Source organism: Glycine max, chromosome 14 (genome assembly GCF_000004515.6).
Source record: "Glycine max cultivar Williams 82 chromosome 14, Glycine_max_v4.0, whole genome shotgun sequence".
NCBI lineage: Eukaryota > Viridiplantae > Streptophyta > Magnoliopsida > Fabales > Fabaceae > Glycine > Glycine max.
In genome coordinates this window covers 3,014,982-3,037,110 of record NC_038250.2, presented here as the reverse complement: position 1 = coordinate 3,037,110, position 22,129 = coordinate 3,014,982, and the positions used below count along the sequence as shown (strand labels likewise).

The 22,129-nt window shown below is 32.3% G+C and overlaps 2 protein-coding genes and 1 long non-coding RNA gene across 6 annotated transcripts; 1 reads left to right on the top strand and 2 right to left on the bottom strand.

Moving 5' to 3' along the window:
• Positions 1-6,676: 6,676 nt before the first annotated feature.
• LOC102665147 (uncharacterized) lies at positions 6,677-7,930 on the bottom strand. Its single transcript, XR_001384559.2, has 3 exons — positions 7,831-7,930; positions 7,311-7,651; positions 6,677-7,023 (listed from the first exon to the last, which is right to left on the bottom strand). It is a non-coding gene; the product is annotated as an uncharacterized lncRNA (long non-coding RNA).
• A 1,039-nt stretch (positions 7,931-8,969) lies between these two features.
• Positions 8,970-15,321, top strand: LOC100527858 (Orn domain-containing protein). The gene is made up of 8 exons (NM_001251613.4): positions 8,970-9,074; positions 9,813-9,947; positions 10,511-10,587; positions 11,615-11,696; positions 11,960-12,015; positions 12,988-13,080; positions 13,598-13,688; positions 14,873-15,321. The coding sequence occupies exons 1-8, from the start codon at positions 9,002-9,004 to the stop codon at positions 14,992-14,994; spliced, it is 729 nt and encodes a 242-aa protein (NP_001238542.3). The 5' UTR covers positions 8,970-9,001; the 3' UTR covers positions 14,995-15,321.
• A 372-nt stretch (positions 15,322-15,693) lies between these two features.
• On the bottom strand, positions 15,694-18,982 carry LOC102664671 (protein TRIGALACTOSYLDIACYLGLYCEROL 2, chloroplastic). 4 transcript variants are annotated; one of them, XM_006595734.4, is made up of 6 exons: positions 18,637-18,793; positions 17,799-18,389; positions 17,144-17,473; positions 16,769-16,884; positions 16,252-16,342; positions 15,694-16,162 (listed from the first exon to the last, which is right to left on the bottom strand). In XM_006595734.4, the coding sequence occupies exons 2-6, from the start codon at positions 18,318-18,320 to the stop codon at positions 16,070-16,072; spliced, it is 1,152 nt and encodes a 383-aa protein (XP_006595797.3). In that variant the 5' UTR covers positions 18,321-18,389; positions 18,637-18,793; the 3' UTR covers positions 15,694-16,069. The 4 variants fall into 4 exon arrangements, with proteins under 4 accessions (XP_006595797.3, XP_006595800.3, XP_006595798.3 ...); XM_006595737.4 differs by having other exon boundaries at positions 17,799-18,349; positions 18,637-18,791; XM_006595735.4 differs by having other exon boundaries at positions 18,512-18,744.
• Positions 18,983-22,129: the final 3,147 nt, after the last annotated feature.

Below are 22,129 nucleotides of genomic sequence, written 5' to 3'. Positions count from 1 at the left end.
ATGTTTAGATCAGTGTATGTATATTTTTACATTTGGTATCAGAGCCTATTTGTACCTCTGTCTTGCTTATTGGGTCGTTCCTATGTGGAGTTTATTTTCTGAGTATATGAGTGTTATGTTTTAAGCCTCCTTAATTCAAAATAACATCAAAATTAGGAATGATGTGAGTTTTCTAATTTTTCTATGATTTAGAACGTATTTTTGGGTGTCTAAAATGTATATAATGTGTGGGTTTTTCGAAATTGAGGTAATAATATTTTTTATTTTTTTTTACCACTGGTTTGAATCTCGTTGCTGCCCTTGTTGTTTGTTTTCGTTTTAATTAATTAAAAGGAAGTATAAATGAAACAAAAACGCCTTATGCTGGTTTCGAACCCTCACCCTACAAGCATGAAAGGACTCCCTTTGCCGCTAAGCTACTGCAATTTAATTGTTTATTAACTGCAGTTCACGTGTATTTATAACTTCTGAAGGATAAATCATTTATGCACAGGCTGTTTAAAAATTGTTTGTCTCTTAAGTTATGTTGAACATGCAATATTATGTTAAATACTGGTATGCATTGGATTTAATCCTTTAAAGTTTATTACATGTTGAATGAATATACGTGCAATGTTATTTTGAATTGGTATACATGTAATTTTTATGATTCAATATTGAGCACATTTGCATTATTAAGTATGTTTATGCAAGGTTTATTTTTAAATGTTAAGTGATTAATATAATTTTATTAAATTAGAGAATAGCCACAGCATCTTTAATTGAGTAAAATTATATACTAAATTTATAATCACATTAGAAATATTAATTGTGATTAATCATATGTAATGTGATGAAATCTACCCACAGGAATTTTGTTATATTTGTATGATTAATTAGGATAAAATATTAAATTATATTTCTTAATTTACCCACAGGAATTAAGGAAAAGAACATGATTTAATAGTTTTATCATAAAGTTGCATGATGAATCTAATTGAGTAGGACTTTAGCCCACAGGCAAGTTTTGTGTCACTAGATTCATATATTGAGACATGATTTGCATTGGCAAAACATGACATTTGTTTAGTCTCAAATTTTCTTAATGAGCATGTGTGTTTGTTTGCAGTTTCACAATCTATGAATATTTCTTGTGACCTTCCCATTTTGAAAGGTGATAATTATAAGGTTTGGAAGGAAAGAGTTCTCCTTCATTTGGGCTGGATGGATATTGACTATGCTATAAGGAAGGATGAGCCACCGGCTATTACTGAAACTAGCGAACCTGATGCTGTTGATCTTTATGAAAAGTGGGAGAGATCTAATCGTCTCTCCGTTATGTTCATAAAAACCAACATATCCGCTAGTATCCGGGGTTCAGTTGACCAGTATGATAAGGTCAGAGATCTGTTGAAAGCCATTGATGAACAGTTTACAACCTCTGAGAAGTCACTTGCTAGCACACTCATTATGCAATTCTCTTCCATTAAGCTTACTGGAACGAGAGGTGTGCGTGAACATATCATGCGCTTAAGGGACATAGTGGCTCAGTTGAAAACCTTGGAAGTTACCATGTCTGAATCCTTCCTGGTACATTTCATTTTGTGCACCCTACCTCAACAGTATACACCCTTCAAAATCTCCTACAACACACATAAGGATAAATGGTCTATTAATGAATTGATGACCATGTGTGTTCAAGAAGATGAGAGATTGATAATGGAAGAGGGTGAGAAGGTAAATTTGACTACTTCTAATTCTGGAAAGGATAGGAAGAAGTCTGTAGGCACCAATAAAGGAAAGATTCCGACTCAACCAACAATTAAAAAGGAGTCAAAGTGTTTCTTCTGTAAAAAGAAAGGACACATGAAGAAGGACTGCCCCAAATTTAAAAGTTGGTTTGAGAAGAAAGGTACACCATTTGCCTTTGTTTGTTATGAATCTAATATGATTAATGTGAATCATAATACATGGTGGATTGACTCTGGTTCTACAATCCATGTTTCTAATACCTTGCAGGGTATGGAAAGCCTAAGGAAGCCAGTGGGAAGTGAGCAGTGCATCTACTCAGGGAGTAGGATGAGCTCACATGTAGAGGCCATTGGAACGTGCGTCTTAGTCTTAAGTAGTGGCTTTAAATTACATTTGGAGAAAGTTTTTTATGTTCCTAGTTTCTGTAAAAACTTAATTTCTGTTTCTAAACCTGCACCTTTGGGATTTTATTTTAATTTTACAGACTTTGGTTTTAATTTACTAAATAAATCTGAAATTATTGGTTGTGGTCAATTGGTTGATGGTCTTTATTCGATTGAATTGCAAAATGACGCTACTTCTATGCATGTTTCTGTTGGGTTAAAACGATGTATTGTGAATGAAGAATCCTCTATGTTGTGGCACCGGAGATTAGGACATATCTCTATTGAAAGAATCAAGCGATTAGTAAATGAAGGAGTACTTAGTACTTTGGATTTCGCTGATTTTGAGACTTGTGTAGATTGCATTAAGGGTAAGCAAACTAACAAGTCTAAAAAGGGTGCAAAGAGGAGTTCTAATTTATTAGAAATCATACATACAGACATATGTTGTCCAGACATGGATGCAAATAGTCCGAAATACTTCATAACCTTTATAGATGATTATTCACGATATATGTATCTCTACTTACTTCATTCTAAGAATGAAGCTTTAGATGCCTTTAAAGTTTTTAAGGCTGAAGTTGAGAAACAATGTGGAAAACAAATTAAGATCGTGAGATCAGATAGAGGTGGGGAGTACTATGGTAGATACACAGAGGATGGACAAGCACCAGGTTCATTTGCGAAATTTCTTCAAGAACATGGGATTGTTGCCCAATACACTATGCCTGGTTCTCCGGATCAGAATGGTGTGGCAGAACGAAGAAATCAAACCTTATTAGACATGGTGAGAAACATGAGGAGTAATGTAAAGCTTCCTCAATTTTTGTGGATTGATGCTCTTAAGACGGCTGCGTATATATTAAACCGAGTTCCAACCAAGGCTGTCTCAAAGACACCTTTTGAATTATTCAAGGGTTGGAAACCAAGTTTGCGACATATACGCGTTTGGGGATGCCCGTCTGAAGTAAGAATCTATAATCCACAAGAGAAGAAACTAGACCCTAAGACTATTACTGGGTATTTCATTGGATATGCTGAAAGGTCTAAAGGGTATAGGTTCTATTGTCCATCCCACAACACTAGGATTGTGGAATCAAGGAATGCAAAGTTTCTTGAAAATGACTTGATCAGTGGGAGTGATCAATTTCAGAACATTTCTTCTGAAAGGGATCACTGTGAAGCTGAACCTTCTGGGACAAGTAATAGGTTGGTAGTCATTCCCACCCCTCAAGTTAAAATGGGTGTTAGACAACCAGTGATTGAAGTTCCACAAGCTGTTGAAAGTGATCATGTAGATCGAGTTGTTTGTGAGGAACAACATGATGATATTGAACAAACTGGTGAAGAACCAGTTGAACAAGTTCCTCAGCAAGATGACCAAACAACATTAAGAAGATCTACTAGAATAAAAAGGACAGCAATTCCTAGTGATTATGTAGTGTACCTACAAGAATCAGACTACAACATTGGAGCCGAAAATGATCCTGAGACGTTTTCACAAGCCATGAGTTCTAAGGAATCAAATTTGTGGTATAATGCTATGAGGGATGAGATGGATTCTATGGCATCTAACCAAGTTTGGGATCTCGTTGAGTTGCCTGTTGGTGTAAAAGCCATCGGATGTAGATGGGTCTTCAAAACAAAGAAAGACTCAGAAGGCAACATTGAGAGACATAAGGCAAGACTTGTTGCTAAAGGATTCACTCAAAGAGAAGGAATCGATTACAGAGAGACCTTTTCCCCTGTATCTAAGAAAGACTCTCTTCGAGTAATTCTGGCATCAGTAGCTCATTTTGATCTTGAGCTGCATCAAATGGATGTGAAAACGGCGTTCCTGAATGGTGATCTAGAAGAAGAGGTTTACATGAAACAACCTGAGGGATTCTTATCTAGTGTTGGTGAGCACTTAGTCTGCAAGCTTAATAAGTCCATCTATGGATTGAAACAAGCCTCCCGCCAATGGTATTTAAAATTTCATGAGGTCATTTCTTCATTTAGCTTTGAAGAGAATGTCATGGATCACTGTATATACCAGAAGGTTAGTGGGAGTAAGATTTGTTTCCTTGTATTATACGTAGATGACATTCTGCTTGCGACTAATGATAAGGGTATGCTATATGAGGTGAAACAATTTCTCTCAAAGAACTTTGATATGAAGGATATGGGAGAGGCATCTTATGTCATAGGCATAAAGATCCATAGAGAAAGATCTCGAGGCATTTTAGGCTTGTCTCAAGAAACCTATATCAACAAAGTTTTAGAGAGATTTAATATGAAAGATTGTTCACCAAGTGTAGCTCCCATTGTGAAGGGTGACAAACTTGCTTTGAGTCAATGCCCCAAAAATGATTTTGAGCGAGAACACATGAAAAATATTCCATATGCTTCAGCAGTCGGAAGCCTTATGTATGCTCAGGTTTGCACTAGACCTGATATTGCATTCGCTGTTGGAGTTTTGGGAAGATATCAAAGTAATCCAGGTATTGACCACTGGAAAGCTGCAAAGAAAGTGATGAGATATCTTCAAGGAACAAAAGATTACATGCTCATGTACAGACAAACTGATTGTCTGGAAGTGATTGGCTACTCCGACTCAGACTTTGCTGGTTGCGTTGATTCACGAAGATCAACATCTGGTTATATTTTTATGTTAGCCAGTGGAGCTGTATCTTGGAGAAGTGCCAAACAAACCTTGACTGCTACTTCCACTATGGAGGCTGAGTTCGTTTCTTGTTTTGAGGCTACCTCGCATGGTGTATGGTTGAAGAGTTTCATATCTGGCCTTAGAGTTGTGGACTCTATTTCTAGGCCATTAAAGTTGTATTGTGACAACTTTGCTGCGGTGTTTATGGCTAAAAATAACAAAAGTGGAAGTCGAAGTAAGCACATCGACATCAAGTACTTAGCCATAAGAGAACGTGTTAAAGAAAAGAAAGTGGTCATTGAACACGTCAACACTGAGTTAATGATTGCTGATCCTTTAACTAAAGGCATGCCACCAAAGAATTTTAAGGATCATGTAGTACGAATGGGACTTGGTTCCATGATGTAATTTCATTGTACGTACATTTGTTATTTTCAATGAAACTCTTATTCAGTTAGATATTTTCTCATATCGTTTTGTGCACATATTTATTTATTTCGAGAAAAATCATTCGGTTTAGATATAGAATAAACATATGGTTTATTCATTAAGTTGAGAGCTAGTGTTGAGAGACTTGATATATTGTGGTACATGGAAGATACTACTCATCATCAGAGGACCTATCGCCATGACTCATATATTATGTTTCTTGTTATGGTTGATGTTGAGTTAAATGGACCAAGTGGGAGAATGTTAGAGACCCACGTTATGTGCACGTTGCACATTCCTTTATATTTTATTATTTTGGAAAAATTTGTTACTTCTGAATCTGGTCCATTTTCCATCCACATTCATCCCATATCTTTGCAAAATATATTTGCAACCACCTTCAGTAACAAATCACGTACCCATCATCTCACGTACTGATAACTTCTTATCTCACGTCTGATAACTTCCTATCTCACGTTCTGATAACAAGTTGAGAGAGCTCTGTGATGGACAGACTCTATAAATAGGATGGGGTGCTCTCAGTTTTGTATCACCAAACTCACTTCTCTATTCAGAAAAAATACACCATCTATTCAGAGTGAGTAAGGGTCTGGAAGAACAAAACTGTCTTTCAGGTTCGTGTGTGAGCCGCTTCCCGTTCGATTTGCAATGGCTGGAGGTACGCTTGTAATTCCTTTTAATTTCCGCTGTTTGATCTAAATATGCTATTTAAATTTATTTGCATGTTTAGATCAGTGTATGTATATTTTTACACTATCAAGTATATTGGTCCTCCAATTGTTTGACAGCAACCTCAACCTTATCTTATCCAATCATGCATGATTTTTCTGGTGCATTGACCCCAACCACTTAATTGGAAGCACCCTTTTACATGGAATTCAAACTTGGTATAGAGTATAGACCTTTTTTCCCATGTAGTAGCTTCTCATATATTGGCTCCCCCTATTCAACAATTGCATCAAATGATATGCTGTTTTTTTTTTTGTGTGTGTGTTCATCATCCGATTAATCAAGGAAAAGAAATTGTGACTAATTCGGTATTCAGCCGAAAAATATTGATGTACTGGTTTAAAATCATACAGATGTTTCAAGCATAAGTGGAAATTGGAATGACCTCTCTTACTAGTATATTTATCTCTCATGCCAGGTAGCTAGTTATTATATAAGCTAACAATCAAGTTGCAAACACTTGGAGCAATGGCTGATTTGGCTCGTAATTTTAAGTCACAAGAACCTTAATCAAATATTTAATATTAATTGAATACAGTTGTACGTCTTTATATTGTAACACAACACCAGATTTAAAATATTTAATAGTAAAATTAAAAAAATCAAATATATACATTAATTGAACAAATTAAACAGTTTTAAAATAATAAAAAAATGTGTACGTACCAAACTGTTTTAGTACTATGTACAATAAACATACACATTAATTGCACAAGTAAATTGCCATCTGAATAGCACAAGTAAACTGTCCACGTTTTATATTTTTTCAATTTCAGGAAGACCAATAATTGGAAGACAAAAGTTTAAGAACATAAATCCAAAAAGAGCATATATGATATGACCATGCTCTAGAAATAGTAAACGATATTGCCTTCTAGCTACCCTTCACTTGTATGGTTATTGAAAAGAAAAACAGTATTAACATACTATATCTACAGCTAATTTTTTTTATGCTGTTTTGTCGAATTCACTATGTCTTCTTCATTTTTCTTCCGTTTCTTGTTAATCACCACAGCCTCCAAGTATCCATTAATAGTTGGAGACCATGGATCTAGATGGAAGGTCAGCTCTTGTTCCATTTCCCTATAATTTCATGCAAAAAATTGTGAAGGAACATGAGTAAGGATAAAATAAAAATGAAAAAACTAAAATGATATAGCAATGTTGTACGGAACATGAGTGAGGAATATGAGTAATGGATACAAATACAATAAAAATAGAAAGTATATTGCCGCATTTGTGTGTGATTTCAGTGTTCAAACATTATATTTTATTTTTATTACTTTTATCAATTGATGTTCTATCAATTTTCATAGACAAAACCTTTTTTATAAGCTATCACACACACAAGTAAAAACATTCAAATTCACCTCAGTGGTGCATCTGCATCCTGTGCAATCCCTTCGTCTTTATTGAGAGAGGGGTCAGTCTTTTCCATTGAGTCACTGGTGAAACAGAAACAAAACAAAAGAAAAAACAAGAGTATGGATAAATTAAAAAAAAAAAGAGGAACAAATGAAACACAAAAATGATTAAAAAAATGGCAGCAAAATTTACAATGCATGAAAAAAAGAACAGAAGTGTAAATAATGGAGATAGAAAATGCAGTTTTTTTAATTTTTTCTTAACCAAGGTGGTGCATCCTTGTCCTATGCGATGATCTCTATCTTTGTCTTTGTTGAGAGACTCATCAATCTTTTCCATTGAAGCACTGGTGAAACAGAAAAAGGAAAGAGTGAGGATAAAATAATAATAAGAAAGAAGAAATGCAAAAACAAAAATTAAGGATGATGGAAAGAAACAGCAGCAAATTGATTACAGTGTGAAGTGGAAAACTCAGTAATGGAAAATTGTGAGGAAAACGGTGAAGTGAAGGAACAGAACCCTTACACTGATTTGGCACATGCTTCTCAGAAATTGAAAGTTCGTTGAGACTGAGAGGGTGAAGAGAGGGAAAATGTATATACCCGATGTGGATATTTGGCCTTTTATTGGTCTCTTCATTGCAATGTTCTCATTTCATAAGTATTTTTTTGTTATATTATTATTACTATATTTATAACAAGTAAATATTTTGAAAATTTAAATAATTTATTACTCTAATTTTTTAAATCGATTCAATTTGATCATATAATTTAAATTGGATTAACCATGTTAAAAATCCACACTTTGTAACTATTTAAAACAACTTATTAATGATTTTAAATAGTCACAAAACACATATTTAAACCGTAAAATTAACTCTAGATGACATGATCACACATATTAATTTAGACAATAAAATCAAATAGAATAGATTTTAAAAATTAGAAGATCAAATTAAATAAAAAAAAATGTTGAGTAATTAACAATTCCTCAAACAAAATTACATATCTCACAAATAATAATAGTGAGAACATAACAAATAATACACCGTAGGAAAAATAATAATGAACATAAGAATTTAGTATGATTAGACAGTTCTTGTCTACGTCCACAAAATCGTTAAAAGTATTTCACTATCATAAAAGTTGATTATAAGACACCCTAAATTGTGTAATAATCTACAATTGAGTATCTCACTCAATAGTTACAAGAAAGAATATCACTCTTACACAAATATATTATTCTCTCAAGTGACTTTATTTCATTATCTCTCTTCTTCTTCTCACACAGTCTCTCATTTTCAACTAATTTTTTTTTTATAATAAAAATTACCACTATCTATAATAAATAAGTTTTTTTTAAGTTGAAATAAAAATAAATTTTAATACATCTATTCAAATATGTTTCATTTACTAAAATATAATATTTTATTTTGCATTAAAATCACGAAAATCTTAATGGTAAAAAATTTAATTTCCACTGTAAATATACTTTATCTTTTAACTTGGAATTTAAAAAAAAAAATAGGGGAACAATAAAATAATTTACCAATAGAAAATGTTTGGCCAGGGTGCAATTTTGGTGGGTTATATCCAAACCCGAAAAGTCCACAACCCGACCCATGAATTTTCTTCTTTCCAACAGCGCCAAAGTTGAAAGAGTTTGAAGAGAAAGAAAGAAAGAAACAGAGAGAGAAATGGAGAAACTAGCAAATTCATTTTCAGTGTTAGAACTCGACGCCGACGATAGCCATGTTCCCACCACTGCCGGTACCCTTTTCTCTCTTCTCTCTTCCATTCAATTTCCACCTTTCCATGCGTAGTTGATGAACTTTGGGTTAGGGTTTCACACCTGTTCATTTTTGTTGCTGAGGAATTTATAATTTTTTTCTTCATTTTTTTTTATTGAATTTTGCGTTGAAGTGTGTTTAATATCTTGCAAGTTGGTCGTTCAGTGCACTGCTCCAATGCTAGAGTGTATCACAGAGTGACAAAACATCAAATTTTTAAATATAAACGAAAATAACGATGGTTCAATTCTAACTTATAGTGTATTCACCTTGTTGAATATGAGTGCTGCTGCTGCAACAACACGGAAACACACTGCAAATTTTAAGCATAAAAAATAAAAAGACATCCTTTATCTATTTTTCTATCCCTCCCATTCTTTCTTTCTTTCTACTATTATGGTTATTTTTGTCTGCTGTAATCTAATCTTCGTGCAGCCACTGAATTACTACTTCTATTTTTTTTTTTGTTCAAATTTTCTTCTTTTGTGTTTTGATTCTTGTGTTTGAGAAACTCAAAAAATAAGCTTGTACCCGAATTAACAAAATATAAGCTTATGAATGACCTCATGCTGATATCTTCTGTAGTCAACTTGTTGTTCTCCATATTTATTTGTACTAACTAGTTACATAAATTTCCTGGATGGATGTTTGCTACGGGGAACATTATGTTGATTACTATGAAGTGAACTAGTAGCTAAAAGATTCTTTCATGGCGCAGATATTAGTGACAAGAGGGTTAATGCCGACGTTGACATTGTACCAGTAAAAAGCGAGAAACAAAATCAAGAAAATCCAGTGACTCCTTCGTGTGAATACAAGTTACCTCTTGTGTGGATTGACTTGGAAATGACTGGTAAGCTTGTAGAATGTTTTGTTTGGAGTGTGTTTTGCTTGTTTCTATTTAGATAAATATTTTTCATTATGTTTTTCTGTGTTTGGTTTGTATTGTTCTCAAACCTCTAAATCTTTCAGCAACAAAGCTCTTACATTTTTTGATATTGTATAAATACTTGTGTTAACATGGCTCTACATCTAAGGTAGAATTATAGTAACTCAAGTGAGCCTTCTTCCTAGCAATTTGGATAAACTTTATGCATGCACCCTCCTGATTTTGCTTATAAAATTTCACTGCTAGTTATCATTTCTCCATTTTGTAAATTTTATCCGGTAGAATGCATTTCTAATCCTGACTCTTTAATTGCACAACTTCTGTGTTATGCAATTTTCTCCTTGTTGACATAATTAGAATCTTACATTTGATTATCTATTGTTTTGTTGTATTTACTATGTTGTGGTGCTCACCAAGTAGGCTATATATTCTTTAGTCGCAAACTGTGTTACTGTCTGTTCTTGGATAACATTTGAATTGTTTAGCGCCTGATGATGATGAATGTTGAACCTTCCGTGTGTGCGCAGGCTTAAATATTGAAGTGGACAGAATATTGGAGATTGCTTGTATAATTACAGATGGAAATTTAACCAAAACAGTGGAGGTATTTAATTCAATGTTACAATTTCCATGCTCATTTTTTGTTTTCGTTACATTGTCGTTTCCATGCTTCACTATATTTTAAATGGGATTCTACATTCTCCCGTCTCTAGCTAATAACATTCCTCTTTCTTACTTTTCTTTTTCCCCTCTCTGTTTTTATATGGGAAAAAACTTGCTTATTCCATAGACTAGAACCCACCTTACTCGACATTTTGATGCTTGTAAGAGGGAAATTATTTAGAGTTTTTTCCTATCTGCATATCATACTAAGCACATGTTTGGTATAACTCTTTTCAACGGAAATAATTCATTTTCTCTATCCAAATCCTCTTCCAAGGAGTTGGTGAAAAATGAAAGATGATTTCTTCAAAATAAGTTAAACCAAATGTGTATTAATAGAGTTTAGAGCATTAAATAATGGTTAGCTTCCCTTTGCTTTTATTGTTTTTGGATGTGCACCTTTGCTCTCCTTTGTTTTCTTTTGTTTAGTGTAAACATCAACATTCATTGGGTGCCTTGTTGACTTTTCATTTTTATTTTGCTATGTAATGTGTTTTTAATACAAATTTGAATTAAGTACGAATTTGATCAAATTTTAACTTATGATCATATCCCCCAACCTTTTTACTGAAAAAAGGAGGGAAAATATTATTAGATCTATTTTATGTAAACAGAATTCCTTGACACTATCTCCCCCCCAAAAAAATATTTTTCGTTTTTCTTTCTCTTACTCTTTCTTGACAAAGGATGAATTGTTGATCACATTTGGTCAAATCTTGTGTATCTATTACAAGTAAGAGAAATGCTAGGAATACACTCTTTCTCATAGGTTGAATTTGATTCAAAATCACAAAATTTGATGGGTCCTTCACCTTATTTAATGAATCTCTCCCCTAGTTTTGCAGTTTTCAATAAATTGTAATCTATATGAGAGTGTGTATCTAGCACTCTGGTTAAAAGTAAATTGGTAATCTAGTATGTACGATCACGTAAGAGTGTGTATGAAAGAAAGTATCTGCTATTTTTAGGGTCCTGATTTGGTCATCCATCAAACCAAGGAGTGCCTTGACAGGATGGGAGAATGGTGTCAAAGTCATCATGCAGCTAGTGGTAAGTGGTAAATGTTGTATTTTGATACTTTAATTTTTATTGAGAAAAAAATATTTTATTGGAGAGATGGCCATGGGGAGTGTAAGATATCCTTCAAAATAGATCAACTAATTTAATACATTATAGAATATGAGGAAATTTGAGACTATATTATTCATGAGTTGCTGATTGGTTGTTTTTCCTTAACATTATTTAGTTCACTTTTATTTCCTGTTGAATTGGATTTTAAATGGCATTGACTAACAATTTTTCAATGAATTTAGGGTTGACAAAAAAGGTGCTAAAAAGTACAATAAGTGAAGGAGAAGCTGAAGAGCAGGTTTGTAGTAAATATACCATGTGGCAAGCTCTCTTTTCATAGGAGCTTACGTTCTATCAACTATCATGTTAAATGGGTACTGTATTTTCTATATATTCAATGAACTTGAAAAAAATGTTATCCTTTTTATAGACATATCAAATAGTTAAACTTGTCTATTAGGGATTTCAGAATCTTAGTGTACGGAAGGAAATTGAATTCCTCATTATCCATCACAAATTTCATAAAAAGTATGTGTGGCGCATTGTATGTCAGGAAAGTTTTTGGCAGCTGAGAAAAAAAATTTCCCGACCAGAAAACATATTCTCTTTTCTCTAAAGATTCATGTTACTGGCATGAACAGTTGAAATAAATGCATTTTAAATTTTACTTAAAGAGTGATCTGGTCATTGTGTAACTTGTATGATATATTTAAGTAGTTATAAGGCTATACAGTTATCAGCAGATCACTGCTGTTGCCCTTCTTCTAGGCTGGTGTTTAATGTAGCACAAATAGTTTCTTATGTTGTGGTATCCATGTAGTGACGTGTTTAGTCTTTTAGAACCACACCCCAAACTAGTTATTGTAGTTGGAGAACCTAAGGCCTTATGAATTCCATACTTCCAATGCAGGACTCAAGTCCCATACCTTGCAATTGGATCCTAACACACCAAAAACCAATAAGTTGGTAGTAGACAAAACCAGTTGGCATTTGGCATCCTAGTCCTGCATCAAGCCAATGATATCAGTTCTAGTCATATGGGAGTAGTGCTTGGTGACACCCATGTCATATTTGTTTGTTGTGTTGGAAGTGTCCTTAAACTGATATCCTTTTTCCTGTATATTGCCACTTGATCTGTGATGAATTGAACTATTGAAGTACTACTTTTGGTCTTTACTGGAATGCAATGACCGTGTCTCTTTCCCTTTCTTTGTTTTATTCATTTATTCTCTTTTATAATGAAAATCTGTAATGTCTTGCAAAATTGCAGGTTATTGAATTTGTTAAGAGATATGTTAATGTTGGTTCGTACACACCTCACTTGGCAGGAAATTCAATATATGTTGATTTTCAATTTCTGAAGGTATTGGTTCTGCCATAGTAACTTGTAGAAAGTGGCTTTGCTGAAACATCATTAATTTCCAAATTCTAATTATCATAATGTTGTTTGTCTTTATGGAGCCAGATGTATTCCTTAAGTCTTGGATTCTTTTGTTAATTTCTGCTGAAAATTATTGGTCACACATCGCATAATCAATTTTTTTTTTTAAATAACATCAGATTTCAATACAACAATATTGGGTATCGTTTATATTTCATGCTTGCCAAGTGATGGTAATTATGTTGGTCAACACATCTTAGCAATTATGAAGTTGGACATCTGGTAAAAGATCTGGTTGAGACTTGAGACACTGATGAAAATCTATGTCATCTGAATATAGAATCTCTATTTTTTTAGACCATTTCCCCTTCCATTCTGCATATCCTGATCAAGCCTTGTTGAAAGCATATACTGTTTTTTTTTTTTGGTACCGCTATATTTCCTATTGTTCCTCTTTGAAATGTTCTGGTATCTGTCTTAACTAGGTCAATTTTTGCAGAAATACATGCCAAAATTGGCAAGTCTCTTCTCTCATGTACTTGTTGATGTTAGTAGTGTTAAAGCTCTCTGCATTCGCTGGTATCCCAAAGGTGAGAAATTATACAATTAGTATATAATTAAATTTTCTTTGGTGTTAGTGCGTTAAATCATACTGAAGTTTAATATTTGTTATGAACTATCAATCGCTTCTTGATCCTTAAGGCCTTAATCTCTGCCCCATAACCATCTTCACCCCCATAAAAAGAAGGAATTGTTTCATGCTTGAGATTGTTGGTCAGTTCCAGTGCCTATCACTGCATTTTTTTACTGGATCTGTTATGTAAAGATGATTCTTCTAGTTTTTTTGGTACTATTCATGCAATATAGGTTAGCTCCATTTGGTTGAACTGGTAAGTAATATGATAAAACATCTCATTTCTATCAGAAAGTTTTCAATTTCCAGTGGTTATGATTTATGAATTAATATGGCCTTGTTAAAACTAAAATATGAAGAATTCCTTCTGTCAGCTGTCCTTTTGTGTCAAAATTCTGATTGACTTCCTAGTTTTGTTTCCCTACATTTTCTGCAAGCCATATTAGTAGGGCAACTTTAACACGTGGATCAGAGGTTTTAACATGACTACCCCCGTCTTTTGTATTTCTGACCTTCCCTCAACATCCCAAGGGCAAAATACATTTGAGAAGGTGAAAATTGGAAAGTTACCAAAAAAGTGATGTTTTAAAACTTACACAAGATAATGGACATGCTACCCGTCTCCTCAAAAACAATTCAACTTATGAACAAATATACATTCTATGCTGCTGTTATTTAGAGGTAAAATCCTTTGGTTTTTAGGTGCCTATGACTTTAGATATCTATGTAATAGGTAAAGATGCTTAGAAACTTGGCAAGGTAACTAAAGGAGATGCTTGTTGATATATTTTTTGTTAGTTCTTTTGATGTTTTTTAACTTTGAAGCTTGGAATCTCACCAGCTACCCTTTTGCTTTTGGGTTTGACTTGATCATAATTAATGACTATACTTACAAATATTCTTTGCCCCCAATTGTAATAATACACGGTAACCATTTACACAATTGGAAGAGACAAGAAACAATGCATATAAGTACTTATGGGATTTTGGTCCTTGTTTACACCTGATTTTTTAAAATTATAATCATTATGTTATTTCCTGTTTTCCAAGGGAGCTGTTGACTAATTATTAATTAATCAATCTGAGAAAGAACTTCAGATGTGCCTGCTTGTAAACTATAAAGGCTTATCATTTGTGCAGATCAGAAGAGAGCACCTTCAAAATTAAACAGACACAGAGCTTTGGATGACATTAGAGAAAGCATTGAAGAACTTAGATACTACAAGGCAAATATTTTTAAGCCCAAGTCCAGAAAGTCATAGGGATGCAGAGAAATCAGCGTGCGAATGTTGATGGGCAGGTTTTCAGGTCAAGTGTAAAATCTCATTGTTATGGAGGGTTTGCGCTGGGTAAATGGCTCGTGATTTTGTATAAAGTGTAGTTACTGCAAAATCATATTTAAATTTGTACTGAAAACCATCATGTGCAAGTTAAATTGAGCTTCAACTCCATTGTCCATTAAAGAAAGAAAAAGTAAAGGTAATTGTTGATTACAATGCCCAAAGAAATGTTACCTACTAATGTTGTGTTTGATTTTATGTTGAACAATTAATTCTTACTTCAAAATTAATTTTAGATGAATTTTCACATGTTTGATTTTACATTAAAGAAGATTTAAAGTTGATTCTGGGTTCATAATTTTAAGTTGAAATAATTTTGAGTAATTTTTGTGTTAATATCAAAAAATTTATATTGAATTTTATTTTTAACTTGATTTTATAATCAAAACATCTAAATATAAATTACATCACTTCAAAATTAATTTATCAATATCCATCCAAACATACACTTTACCAAGAAGCAAGGAGCATTTGCAATCGTACATTATTAATTCCCATGCCAGATATGTAAATAACATGGGTAAAAGACGTTTGGACAAAGAGTAGTAGATGCACGAATAACAATCACACCAAATAAGCAAGCATATTAACTTTTAAGGTAACAAACGAGGACACAAATTATAGTGTTGGAAATCACAATGGTTATTTCCATTTGCCAGTTTATATTAGAACCAAATTGCGGGAAAGAAAAACAAACAAAAACTATAGAAAACTCTACAAATATAATCCGTTCATAACCTCCTATAGTATTACACTTTGAATGCTATGAGCCTATGACCAGAAACTTTTTTTCTCTCTGAGGTCCTAGAGTGTCAACCATTAAAAACCAGTCCATCCAACACAGATGAGTGGATAACTTTATCAGGAAAAAAAGGTCATCCACAAAGAAATTAATTCCATCAGTCAATAACACACCTGCACTGCTTTGCAGCTGATGTAAACATTGTTTACAATACTATTACCTGTCATTTTCTACTTCCTATCTTTATATTGGACTTCACAAATGCCTGCTGAGATTCTGTAAAAGTAATTTCAAACTCCTTTTTGTAGTCTCGTCCCCAGTAAAACCCACAATATCCTTGCTAATATTCTACAGTGACAGCCAAAAATCAAATAATTAGATGGGGAAATGTATTCATAATAATTAGATTTAGTTATTTCGCCACATTAGGGTCATACCTCAAAGTTCTTCAAGGTAAAACTAATTGTGTTTATGGACTTCTGAAACAGTTCAGTGTTCTCAGGGGTCATGACGGATGAATGTACCCTTCTGCGTACCCAAAGGGTGATTTCTGTTAGTCATTATACTTAAGAATGTTCTGAGTGTGAAATTAAAGAGTACAAGGAATTTTGGAATCTGTTCAATTCTGTCAAGTCCTAATGAGCAAAAGCACATTCTGGATAAACATAATAGGTGAATGCTTTTCGTATTTACTAGATAGAATAATAAGAGGACTTTATGATCAATTTCAATTTATAGGGTGTGCAACTGAAGCACAAGAAAAAAGTTACAACATCATTTTTTTGCCATTATCCCATCAAGTCTCCCTCAATCAGAATTTAAAATGTTACTATGTTAGTTGGCATCCCCTACACTAATGAGTAATGTCAATTTGCTACATGGCTATCTGAATATAATGATGCATGCAAGCCAAATTGGTGATAGACAAGAGTCATAGAAGTTTAGGCAATTAACCTCAAATCATCAGAAGCTTGGATAAGGTTTTGGGTTAAATTCTCAACTTCCTTCAGCACGCCACAATCACGGACTTCAGCCAGCAAAGGTTGAACATCTTCAGCCATGGCTTTGATCTGAGCCATCAAAGTGAAAATATAGGCATGAGAATGCATGACAGAATAATTGAATGATAAAATAGAAACAAACAAATACCTACTGCATAGAGATGATAAACGAATGCCATAAGGGTACTATAAATGCATATTCACCATTATTATTTTATGTTTTTGGAGATAGAAGAAACTAATATTTCGTTTATCATCATGAACTTATCTATTTTTCTGTTGGCAAGAAAATTGTTTGATCCAACGGTTCATTCAAAGAGCACTACACCTGTGTAAGAAGTGGTTTCGCTTCTTCAATAATGGAAAATACTCGTTGAGCCATTGTATAGCTATTGATGATACCAATTTTCTCTATGTCACGACCAAGGCGGATGTAAATTCCAATCAATGTATCCAAACTTGTTCCTTGGTCACTATTGATCTTTTCGCGATCGCACACAATAAGACCTTCCTTAGTACAGTCTTGGTGAAGAGGGCCAACAGAAGGTGTTGGAATTGGCTCACGAGGAGTGATTTCAATTTTTGTTTCCATAAGAAGACCTGACTGGTTAACCTTGATCAATGAATTTCGCGGTATAACTGTTTTATCATCACCCACCTGCAAATGGAAAACTGGTGCTTTAATAAAACAATTCAACAACTAAGGTCCTGCTTAGATAAACTTCTCCATAAGCACTTACAGGAGAAGAAAATAAAAGATAAACTGAGTTGAGTTTTTCCTGTAAGTTAAAATCAACTTATGCACTTCAGCTTTTATCCCCCATAAGTTGATTTTAGTTCACAGCAGAAACATAATCTTATTTTCTTCTCCTCTCATAAATGTTTATGGAGAAATTTATCCGACGTTAAACAAACAATGTCAAACACAAGCAAGATTTGAATCCAGGGATACTAAAGTGCTCAATTAAAGAATTGAAAGACACCTCAACAACTGCTTCAATACTTTTCAAGGAAGGATTCACACCAATGACATTGCCAACAGTGGCCCCTCTGATTCTCACAGGCGTTCCTTTGCTTATGCCACAAGCTTCAGCAAACTCCAACACCACTGTGTACTTCCGGAATTTGGATCTGATTTGGAAGCCCCTCAACCAGGTCAAGCTAAGAACAAATAGGACAGTACCAGACACTAGAAACAGTCCAACCCCACCTTCCCAGATGCTCCTACCATTGAACCCAAAATCACTTAATGGCCGCAATGTTTGCCTCCAAATGGCCCACGGAATGTTTGACAAAGCTGAAAGTGGTTTCTTTGCTTCTGAAGAAGATGATGATGGCCTTTGGCCATGACCTGAATCAGCAGATGTAACTCTTATCCTGTTGATTTGTGTCTGGCGTCGAATTGGAAGAGGGATGGAACTTGAAGGATTTCTTGGTAGGATAATCAGAGATGAAAAAAAATAAGTTGGCAATGATGAAACATGGAGTGCAGGGTTCCCAACCATCTTCTCAACAACCTCTTAGCCCTGAAGTTCTATCATCCACACAGACGCAAAAAGAAACAAGGTTTTAAGCTACATCAACAAACCAATTGAACTAGAATCAAAATCGTATAAATCTAATCAGCAACTAATACACAATTAAATGACAACAATTAAAAAGAACAAAAAATACAAACACAGAAGGCACAAATTACATATATAAATTCCATTGGTTCTAATAACATCAGAAAAATCGAATTGGTTGGAAATGGATAGTGCAGAGGATATATAGTTATATTTCAAGCGTAGGATAAAAATAAAAAATAAAAACAGACTTCACCATTCCATAATGTGAATATTATTGCAGAAATGGAAAGTTAACAATTTGAGGGTAGCATAATGTTGGGTTTGGCTTGGCTGGACCCTAAACCAAAGCCTAACAAAAACGAAATACCGTGCAACACGTAAAAGCGCTTCCAATATGATATTCAGCACCAAAAGATACCATCTTTTACCTAACAAGCAAGTAAAGTAGAATTGAAGGATGAAAAAAATGTTTCTGATAAATTGAATGACAAATAAAAATCTCGTGATGGTGGAAAAAAATGACTAATGTTGGGTCCTTGAAAACAAGTTTGAGTGAATGGAAGAGACAGAAACCTATGCATGAATTAGCATGGACAAGTGAGGCATTTCAATTTTCACGTTCAAGAAATTGTTATGTACAACAATTTGGTTAAAAAAGTAAACGTATCACGACCAATTTGGTTTTTTTTTATAAAGACAATTTGTTTTTCTTTTCTAGAATCATGAATAAATTGTTATTAATAAATAATAACACTCTTTATAGCATTTATTTATACAAAATTTCATGTTAATCTTTTTGATTAAATAAAATTTTAAAAAAATTAGTGGAAAATATTAATTTATAATAAAGTGTTAAAAAAAGATACCGACCATGTATTATAAATATTTTATTAGAAAAACTACGTACCTTATTGTCAAATAACCGCTTAATATGTTATGTAATTTATCTTATGGTTAAATAATTTATGCACCTACAGTATAAATGATCTTACGTTATCATTTAATCATAAAAGAGATTAATGAAAAGTTTGGTGGTTTATAATATATTTGCGTTAAAAATGACACAAATGATGAATTTATTTTGTTGGTTTGGCCCACCATTAACATTCACGGCTGTGGCTGTGTGAGTGGTTCATGATGGTGATGCCCACCAAACAAGGTTCGTATAAGAATTTGACTGCAATATCATTCAAACGTCTTCCCATTTTGCAAAATTGAAAGAAATATTGATGAATTATATATACTTTAAAAAAGTAAATGCACAGTTAAAAGAAAAGAGAAAAAGGGAAAAGACATTCTCACTGAGAATGCAATTAATCCAAATCAAAGAAAATGCTCCTATAATGTCATCACGATTATTGCCGCTTGACCAGGCCAAGTTAGACAATTAGGTATGTTTAAGTATTATCATTCAATCAAAATCAAAATCAAAATTTTACAGTGGTTGGCATTAGTTTTTAATGTTAATTTTTATTGTTTGACTTACTAAAGTAAAACTTTAAGAATGACATTAAAATTTTAAAATAAAGAAAAAGATTTATGAACTCATGTAAATTACATTATCATTTAATTATAACTCATCATATACGATAAATAATTTAAATGATGATTTGTGATGAAATATAAATGTTATATACGGTTAATCCATAAACATTAAAATTTTTAAAATATTGTACATAAGTTTTGTTCAAATTTAAATTATTGTTATGTTGTGTGATTTAAAATACCATTAAATATTAATTTTCATGCTAATTATAATTTATTAAAATTTGGTTGATATATTAAATATTTGATTGTTTTAATTAGACATATTTAACTACATTAATAGTATTTGATTGATAATTAATTAATTTATTAAATAAATTTAAATTCAAAATTTAATAAAAGACATACTACCATTTTTTAGGTTAATTAAAGAAATATTTTTTTATCATTCTACTTATGATTTTTTCTCCTTTTTTATTTTTCAGTTTTAATTATTTTCCAACAAAATTTTACAGAATTATATAAAAAATTAACAAAATTACCACGACTATATATTTAGTTTAATTAAATCTTTAAATCTTATATGAATTTTTATTTTATATAATAGTTTAAATAATTTATTCATTCTCTGGAATAATTTTTATAGTTATAATAATCATGTGATCAAAATCATAAATAAAATATTTTATTTATTAATTCTGATGCATATAAAACGTTGAAACTATATAATTAACTTTAGGTAGATGTACCTACATAATAGGTATATTTAACAAACAAGACACAAAATTCTACTCTAATTAAACAACTTTGCTCAATTTTTTTTTATCATAAATAAAGCATGCAAACAAAAATAAAATAATAAACTAAATTAAAGTGAAAAAGGAACATGCAACACCACTAAAATAAAGAAGATTCTTGCTAAGACAACATTCTCAACAATAACAGTCTTCTAAAACACGTGTATAAAATACATTTAAATATTTATTGACATATTTATTAATATATATTTATTAAAATTTAAACTAAATAATTAATAATACATTAATAATTCAAATAATATAAAAAATTATTTTTATAAATCATAAAATATGAATTTAAAAGAGGGGGAACTAGTTTATATTTGAATGAAAGTATAAAAATCATTTATATGATCATTTGTATTCAAACTAAATCCAAGTTGTTTTTTGTCCTTTATTTATAGTGACTTACATTATTTTTATCTTCCAAACTATCCTTCTAGTTTTCTAAACATAGCGTAGGTGCTTCAGCGAGAATCCTAATTGTTATTTTTCTCTCTATATAATTTCATCTTTATCGCTCTAAAACAACCATGAATGAAACAAATCAAATCAGCATTCCCCAAGCTTATACTTGGATTGATGGTAGAAGCTGAAACAGAGGGGGATGAAGAAGTCATTTCATTATTAAACATAATATTTCATTCCATTACTATCCCAAAACAGAGCCAAACCTTATAAATACAAATTACTGTTTTGACCTTTCAAATTTTAGCTATACTATTACCTCAAGCAAATTACAAACTATCACTACATCACTTTTCAAGCATATGATTAGGATGCAGAAGTGACCTGATCCTATGTTTTTTTTTTCAAGCCTTAATAATACCCAAAATAAAATCAGTCAGGTATAAACTTTAAACATTTTTACAAAATATAGAATTGACTATGACTAACCACTGACCAAATAAGCACACAAACGTGAATGGATTGGGTGTCATGTTAACAAATGTATAAAGTTTGACTAGATATTGTTTTATTTTATTTAATTGAAAAATAAAAGATTTCACATATTTTATACTATTATAAGAAACAATTAATTAGAATAAAAACAAACATTTTCTTATATAACATCATTTCCTTGAAAAGTATTTTTTTTTATTTAAGGATATAAAATATTTTTAAAGTAAAAGTTATATGGAAATATTTTTTGGACACCAAATTCTTATACAAATTAAAAAAATTATAATTTGCTCTTTTCGTCGTTTTACTAAACAACGAAATGTAATTTTTGTTCCATTCCATTATAAAATATTTAAACGTAACGACACTTTTATTCTAATTCATTCCGCTCTATTATATTTTCGATCTACTTCCTTCTATTCTTTAGCATCAATTCAGACATGGGCAATTATAATTTTGTAGAATAATAACATTTTCTTTTAACTTCTTTCTCTCAATCTTCTATTTTCATTTTCCGGTTGCTAGATATAAGAAAGTAACAACAAATTGAAAAGATGTTAC